At 40.6% G+C, this 7,726-nt stretch overlaps 2 protein-coding genes across 2 annotated transcripts in view; both read right to left on the reverse strand.

Moving 5' to 3' along the window:
- LOC146002632 (uncharacterized) overlaps positions 1–2,558 on the reverse strand; it is a 30,747-nt gene extending 28,189 nt beyond the window's left edge. Inside the window, exon 1 of the mRNA XM_083140594.1 lies at positions 959–2,558. Within this exon, the coding sequence (XP_082996720.1) occupies positions 959–2,410 (1,452 nt within the window). The 5' untranslated portion in view covers positions 2,411–2,558. The remainder of the gene's footprint in view (positions 1–958) is intronic.
- Positions 2,559–2,651: 93 nt separating this feature from the next.
- On the reverse strand, positions 2,652–7,426 carry LOC146002633 (uncharacterized). Its single transcript, XM_083140595.1, has 4 exons — positions 7,363–7,426; positions 6,558–6,690; positions 2,804–4,346; positions 2,652–2,693 (listed from the first exon to the last, which is right to left on the reverse strand). Exons 3-4 carry the CDS (start codon positions 4,340–4,342, stop codon positions 2,652–2,654), a joined length of 1,581 nt encoding a protein of 526 aa, XP_082996721.1. The 5' UTR covers positions 4,343–4,346; positions 6,558–6,690; positions 7,363–7,426.
- Between the last annotated feature and the right edge of the window lie 300 nt (positions 7,427–7,726).

Below are 7,726 nucleotides of genomic sequence, written 5' to 3' on the forward strand. Positions count from 1 at the left end.
CAAACAGCATTGCCATTTTGCATAAACAGATTTTCTTTCTGGTGTCCAAAACTCCTGATAGTTGCCATTTTTTTTCAACATACTGTACCAAATTGATGACATACACACGGTTCCTAAGAAACTTTTTCTTTGTAACTTCTATAAATGTATTTGTTTTCTTTAACAAATGATTTCAAGTGCAGCAATAAGCATTTTACATTGGAATGTGCGTACAAAAAGTATCTGAAATAAACAGAGCTACCTAAATAAGTACCACTTGGTCCTTCACCAATTAAAATTTTCGGAACATCAAGGTTTCCCCTATTCTTAAGGAGTGACACTTTTGCCAAAAATACACCCTTCAACTCGTCTATGCCTTTTCGTCAATTTTCGTTGCTAGGATCTGTCTACTGCTGGAAACTATTGGCTTGTTGCCAAGGTACACATGTTCACACTCACACAAACATCACGCACAATACCTTCGTGTGGTCTTCAAATATGCACATTACTTAATATAATTCTATCCTTAAAATATATATGAATAATAGTTTGATTTATGAAATAAAATTATTACCTCTAGTAAAATGTACTGGTACAAACATATGTACACAGCAAAAATTCAATTCAGGTGTTACACCCAGGTCCCATCGTGAAGTGTAAACGTGTGAGACCTTCCATTGTGTTCGTGCTTACTAAAGCACCATTGTTCACCAAATTTTTCATGAGATTATGTTATTAACTTACAGATCCATAGTGGGGAAACGTGTCACAACCTTACCCTTTCCAATTCACACCAGTGCCATGTTAAATGAGTGAGACAACATGGAGTGCGCCTATATATAGCCCTTTTCGTCTGTAATGTGTAACTGCAGACATTTGTGCACATAATTTCCGTTTTGAGATCAGGTCCGTACTGTAGGAGATTGTCAGTTTCATTTGTACAATTTCAAATAGCATAGTGTATAGGTTTTTACCCTTAATTTTCTGAAATATTCACGCTCGCATTTGCATTAAGGAGAATTTTTATGCACTCCGAATAACTCCCTTCCGCTGCACAATGCAAAGGAGTTTTGTTATTCTGGTCTCTGCAATTAACATCAGCCTCTTTTGCTATAAGTAATTTACCGCAATTAACCAACCCATTTAGCATGGCCAAATGTAAAGCAGTTCTCCCATCATTGTCAACAATATGAACGTCAGCCTTTGCATTCAGTAGCTCTACCAGGCAATCTCGTATTCTACGTTTGTCCTCTTTCCAAGTATTACTCGCGGGCTTTCTCTCTCGTACTTTGCTACTGGGTGAATTCATTTTCGTACTTGTCCTGTTATTCCTGCTTGTCTTTCCTGGTGATTCAGTTTTGACGGAAGAATTTTCATTTTTGTCTTTTCCTCGTAGTAAGCAGTGCAACGGAGTTTCTTTCTTGCCTGTTACAGCGTTCACTTTGGCCTCACAGGATATTAACTGCTTCACACAATTTATGTGACCATTCTGTGCAGCCAGGTGTAACGGTGCGACACCAGATTTCGACTTAACGTTCACCTTTGCTCCTCTTTGCAAGAGTAGTTCCATACACTGGCTATAGCCTTCTTCCGCAGCATAATGTAAAGGCGTATTCTTGAACGAATCTACAGCATTGACATTAGCTCCATATTGCAATAGCTGCCTCAAGCATTCGGTATGTCCCTCTTTAGCTGACAGCATTAATGGAGTCACGGACTTGATTTTCTGAGCGTCCACTTCTGCGCCCTTCTCAAGCAGAAGTATCACGCATTCCATCTCTCCGTTCTCAGCTGCTAAGTGCAAGGGTGTTTGCTTCTTGTAGTCCCTGTGATTAACGTTTCCGCCGTGCCCAATCAAAGTTTTCAGGCATTGAACCTTTCCTGCTCCTGCCGTGATAAATAATGGCGTTTTCTTACCACTCCCTTCCTTGTTCACTTTAGCACCAGAAGACAACAGGAGCTTGACACATTCCAACATTCCGTTCCAAGATGCTTTGTGAAGGGGAGTCCAGGAAAGGTTGTTTAAAAAATTGACGTCAGCTCCACTCTCAATGAGTAACCTCGCGCACGTCACGTGCCCACTTCTGGCTGCTAAGAACAACGCCGTGCTCTCTCTCTTCCCTGGGCTGTCTACCGACGCTCCTTTGGACAGGAGCAAGGAAACACAATCATAATGTCCCTTGTCCGAAGCCCAGTGAAGCGGGGTCCACCCATTCTCGTTCACAAAGTTTACATCTGCTCCTTTATCAATCAGTGTAACCGCACATTCTTTGTATCCGCTTCGAACTGCAAGAAACAGAGGACTACTGCCGTAATTCCCCTTGCTGTCAACGTGTGCACCTTTTGATAAGAGCAGTTCCACAAACTCGACGAATCCATGTTCGGCTGCAATGTGTATGGCCGCATCACCGTCTTTATTTCTACACTCCATGTTTCCTGTGTCTGTTGTTAAAATATCTATTACGTCAGAAAATCCAAACCGCGCTGCGTAGAGTAACGGATCCTTCAAAGTTTTCTTTCTTTTCTCGCGCGAATCGTGTAAAAGAAGACAGTGCGTGCAATGACGCCAGCCATTTTGCGCTGCGTAATCTAGCGGTGTGAGACCTATGTCATCCGCATATTCACTCAGTGTACTGTATCGTAACAGATACTCGCAACATTTAACATGGCCTTTAATGGCTGCTAGATGCAATGGTGTCATACCATCCCTTGATCTGGATAGTACATTCGCATTATGTTTCGTTAATGCTGAAATGCATGTAACATGTCCTGCCTTAGCAGCAAGATGCAACGCAGTCTCCCCTTTATTATTCGTAGAGTTTACGTTGCATCCAATATTTATTAGCAACTGAATACAATCGTATGAGCCTCTCGTAGCAGCGCTACGTAATGCTTTATTCATTTCTTCAGCCTTGGAGTATTTTGATAAAACTTTAATGGCCTTAATTTGATTGTTCACAGCAGCAATTTCAACAACATTTTCTAAATAATTATCTCTTGCAGAGACATGTACAGTATCGGAATGTAAATATTCTAGAATAAAATATAAACACTCGTAGTGGCCATTCCCTGTTGCCAGGGACAAATGCTCTTCAAAATCCACATTGGAATTAAGTGAAACGTTAATCTTCAAGATTTCCAGTAAAGTTAAAAAGTGCCCATTACAAGCAGCCAAATGTACAGGGGACATTTTGACTTTATCCTTTAAATGTAGTAAAACACCATAGCATAGAAGAATGGAGCAACAATCCCTAAATCCTTTTGATGCCGCTAAATGCAGAGGTGTTCTGCCACAAATGTCTTTCCCATCTGTGTACACACCCTTATATATGAGATATTGAACTAAATCAATGCGGTTGTTTTCAGATGCGACGTGTAGTAGATTGCAACCATTCTTGTCTTTTGAAGTTAGGGATTGTCCCTTTTGAACAAGATATAGAGCAGACTCCTTGCACCCGATAGCAGTTGCCAAATGCAATGGCGTCTGCTTCTTTTTATTTATAGATTCAAGAAGAGCACCAGACATCACTAAAAAGTTCATCGTTTCCCTACAATCAGAGACAACGGAGATGTGAGTGGATGAATTTCCCTCCTTATCCCAAACATTTACATTTTCTCCGAAATCCAATAAACATTCGAATATGCCTGCGTTTGCACACTGAACTGATTTGTGCAGTAAAGTCGTACTTCTTGAGTTGACGGTTTCCACAGCAACCCCACAATCCATCAACAATTTCACGCAATCATATGCGGACGATTCAACAGCCCAGTAAAGAACTTGATAATAGTCAAAATGGCACCCGTGCTCCATCAGAACAGCAACACAGTCTTTATGGTCATGCATTATGGAAAGCATTAGTGGAGTTTCACCTTGGTTGTTGGGTATATTAAGGAGAATGCACTTTACCTTTACCAGGAACTTAACACAGTGTACCCAACCTTTCTCACACGCAAAATGCAGAGCCGTGTATCCTTCGTCGTCTGTCGCAGTGACATCTGCTCCTTTTCGCACAAGTTCTTGAACGCAATCTGCATGTCCGAACGAAGCTGCGACATGCAAAGGTGTAAGCCCGTGTGTAGAGCGAATGTTAAATCTTGATCCATTCTCCAACAAGAACCTCACACACTCACTGATACCTTTCTTAGCTGCCACATGGAGTGGTGTGAATGCATTGTTGTCCAAGGAATTTACGTCACTTCCAGCACTTAACAACAAAATAACACACTGCACGCTCCCTCCCAGGGCGGCAAGATGTAAAACTGTCTGTCCTTTATGATTCTTGTTCTTGAGACACAACCTCCAATCTACTTGTAATCCTCTACGTAAGGTGTATTCTCGTTGTATATATCTTCGTACGAACATTTCTCTAAAAAGAAGATACGTGTTAGACATTCAAGTTCAAGATGTGAAAGCAGCAAAATCAAAACACGATAGCGAGATGATAACAAAAAGACTGAGACTAGTAAAGAAATATACCGGATGTTTCATAAATAATTGAGTGGTTACAAAAATGTATTGCAAGTAAAGTATTCAACTTACGTTAATGAAACCAGTCCAGAACGAACGAGGGACTCAGTATGTGCGTGTATGTTTCTTTAAGCTGAGGGTTCATATCTCTGCAGCTAGGCGACATTCAAATTATCCACATCACTCCTAGTGTTTTGTGCAATGTTTTGGTCCCCAAGATCACCGGACCTTACACACCGTGTGACTTCTTTTTGTGGGGTTTCAAAGACAGGGTATTCATTTCACCGATGCCGCGTGATATCGTAGCCGTGAGGGAGCGTATCATCGCAGCGATAGACACTATCGACAGGTCCATGTTTTTCCGAGTGTGGCAAGAAGTAGACTATCGTGTCGATGTGTGCCGTGTCACCCATGGTGTACACATTGAACATTTGTAGGTGTAAAGAAAACTGTTTCAGCTCCTAGTTCGTTCTGGACTGGTTTCATTAACGTAAGTCCAATACAATTCTTTACTTGCAATAATCTTTTTGCATCCTCTCAAGTATTTTTTGTTTGGTTTGAGTTGGTGTTTTAAGTCCACTTTATGCACAGTAAAGCTAATTGGGACTGGACCTACAGTTTAAAGTAGGATCCGAACCACTTGTGCAACCACCGGGTATCGAACCCCGGACTCAAGTATTTGTGAAGCATCCGATATTTACTTGTTTCTCTAGGGATTAGGCTTTGCCATTTATAAGGATTAAAATTCCCGGAGATTTATTTACAGCTTTCAAACACTTTACATTAAAAATTTTCTGGAAGAGTAATGACCTGAACATCAGCTGTTGCCTGTTTGTGGTCTTGCCACTGTGAACACAAAATTGAATCAACTTGATCAAGACAATGTAAAGCCGCCCGCGTCCACATAAGCGTAACAGAACACCGTTCCGTAACCGCGTAGCGTATCAAGATGGATACGGGGCAATGTACGCGACGATGTTACGGCATGAATCCGCACCGGAGTCCATAACTGAAACATTCCCGCGTTCCACCAGTTGAGTGTGTACGAACATGGAAGTAGCTGCAGCGTACATTTACCTGCATTACGCATTGAAAAGGAAAGGAAAACAGAGACGTTGGTGGGAAACGCAATTATACAAACGTAGAACTAAATATGGTGGTTCAAACCTGCTGGCGGATATGAAGTTTCAATCAGTTAGTGGGCAGTACAAAAACTTTACCTGTCGCCAACAGGTAAGCTTGATAGGGCCTAAGGTAGCAAAACAGAATACTAGATATTGGGAAGCAATCTCGGTCCAAAAAAAGACTGGCTGTGACAGTGCGTTGTGTTCAATTCGGACGCCAGCTCCTCCCACGCATCATGTCTTAAAATTTTGTTGAAATGCCTGGGATGTTTTGTATCCCATTAGATCTCTTTCTCTTTGTATAACTCAATAAAATTTAGAGTACTTTCTTGGGTCCACTCCATGTTTCTCTTCGTCTGTCACGGAATGAGTGTTACGCGTCTCTGTTGTATGCACGTCCAGACTTGCTGCAACTTGAACGCGTTGATCCCTTTGATGCGACGCGGAAAAACCGACAGGTCATGGAACTGAGCGTAACATAATTGTTGCGGGCTCTGGTTGCGCGTGCAAGATACGCAATACCGTCCAGATACGAACGCGTGATAAGGCTACGCGGTTACGGAACGGTGTTCTGTTACGCTTATGTGGACGCAGCTTCACAATCGCAGGTCATAAGTAAACAAAAAAATATATTGTACAGATACACAGAGACAAATGCGTACGAAAAGAAAGTAATAGAATAATATTAAATATCGTCATTCCTGGAGGTAACAAAGTTTGTCCGGGAGAGTCAGTTCGATTCCGGCAGCCTCCCGCTCATCCCGGGAGGGTTTGGAAGGTTGCAATTAATAATACTTCATCAAACAGATAATTACAAATTGACCCATTCATTTGTCTCTCCATGCGAACACCAACCTCTATCACATATTCATTTGATAGCTTTCAATCATTGAAGGACCCGTTCTTTGACAGGAGCATTACAGGCGATACCTTTAACTACGTATTTCATAAATATATTCATCAAATACAAGAACAGCCGTACATACCTTGCGAACAAATTTTACAAATGGTAAAGAGGTGACTTGGATTGGAATCCTGGATAAGACATGGAAATTTCGCTCAGATTGTTCCTTCATTATCTCCGTCCAATCACCATTCATCCTCATCGTTGCGAGTAACCTGGAGATGAAGAAAATTTCTTAAGATAAGATACACAAATACGAAAGAAATCAGGTGGTTAGTTATTATCTAACTGTTTACTTATCAAGTGTACTCCGTTTCATCTTAGTCACCGTTAAGATGGTTCAGCGCGGCTGGTCCAACCTGACAAGCAGTTTTATCAAAGGTTGTACGCGACCATTTGGTCAAGATTTGTAGCATGCTGGATGCGGTTGAATTCAGGCTTTGGTATCTAAACCAAATAGACCATGTACAGTACATCCTATGTTTACTGCAGATACATGAGTATTTACTCAATTTTTACAGCTGAGATAATTTTATCCTATTTGCTTCACCTTATCTTATCAAATTTAGTACAGCTCATGCCATTACTACGCACACGAAGGATGGCGTATTATGTGTTAAATAATTAATATGTTTCAATTTCTACAAATTGTAGGAATTTGACTCATAATTGTACTGAACTCATCCACACAAAAGTAGCGCGTGGTTGAAGGACACATTGAACAGATTAAACGAACTAACTTCTACTGTGGGTTCTCTATTACTTTCCACAACAATTGAATTTGAAAAAAGTATTGCCTACAATTTACTCATTGGTCTAAAGTTTACTTGTAATATTCCTACAATTAAGAAAATACAATTTTCTGTTTAATTAAAAATTCAACTTACTTTGTGGTGTTAGTGAAAGCAGGAGAATCAGATGCTTCAAGAAGAACAACGCACACGACATGATGTAGACTTCAACTGGCTGATCAAGTATCTTATCAGCATACCGAACTTCACCTCCTTCGATAAGGTAATTTGAATGATAAGGGAATTTGAATGATAATGAAAATAATGTTTTTTACGCATCTGTTGCGTAGTGTGGGCGTAACTTTGGACATACCTTGGGGGAAGGGCAGGATCAAAAAGTTTTCTATTACATAAAAATAGCGTCCACAACTATTTTTTTAAATAACTGTTACATTTGCGAAATCATAAAAATTACTCATTACTTTGCTCTTCAGGTCCTATAGGAAGATAGTAAAAATAC

The sequence above is a fragment of the Lepisma saccharinum genome, chromosome 18 (genome assembly GCF_977018435.1).
Source record: "Lepisma saccharinum chromosome 18, izLepSacc3.1, whole genome shotgun sequence".
NCBI lineage: Eukaryota > Metazoa > Arthropoda > Insecta > Zygentoma > Lepismatidae > Lepisma > Lepisma saccharinum.

Bases quoted from the DNA above. Each gene is read 5' to 3' on its own strand.
- LOC146002633 (XM_083140595.1), bottom strand. From the start codon at position 4,342: ATGTTCGTACGAAGATATATACAACGAGAATACACCTTACGTAGAGGA. The intron at 2,694-2,803 runs GTAAACTCTACG...TGTACTATCCAG, and splicing joins TAATAAATATTGGATGCAAC to ATCAAGGGATGGTATGACAC.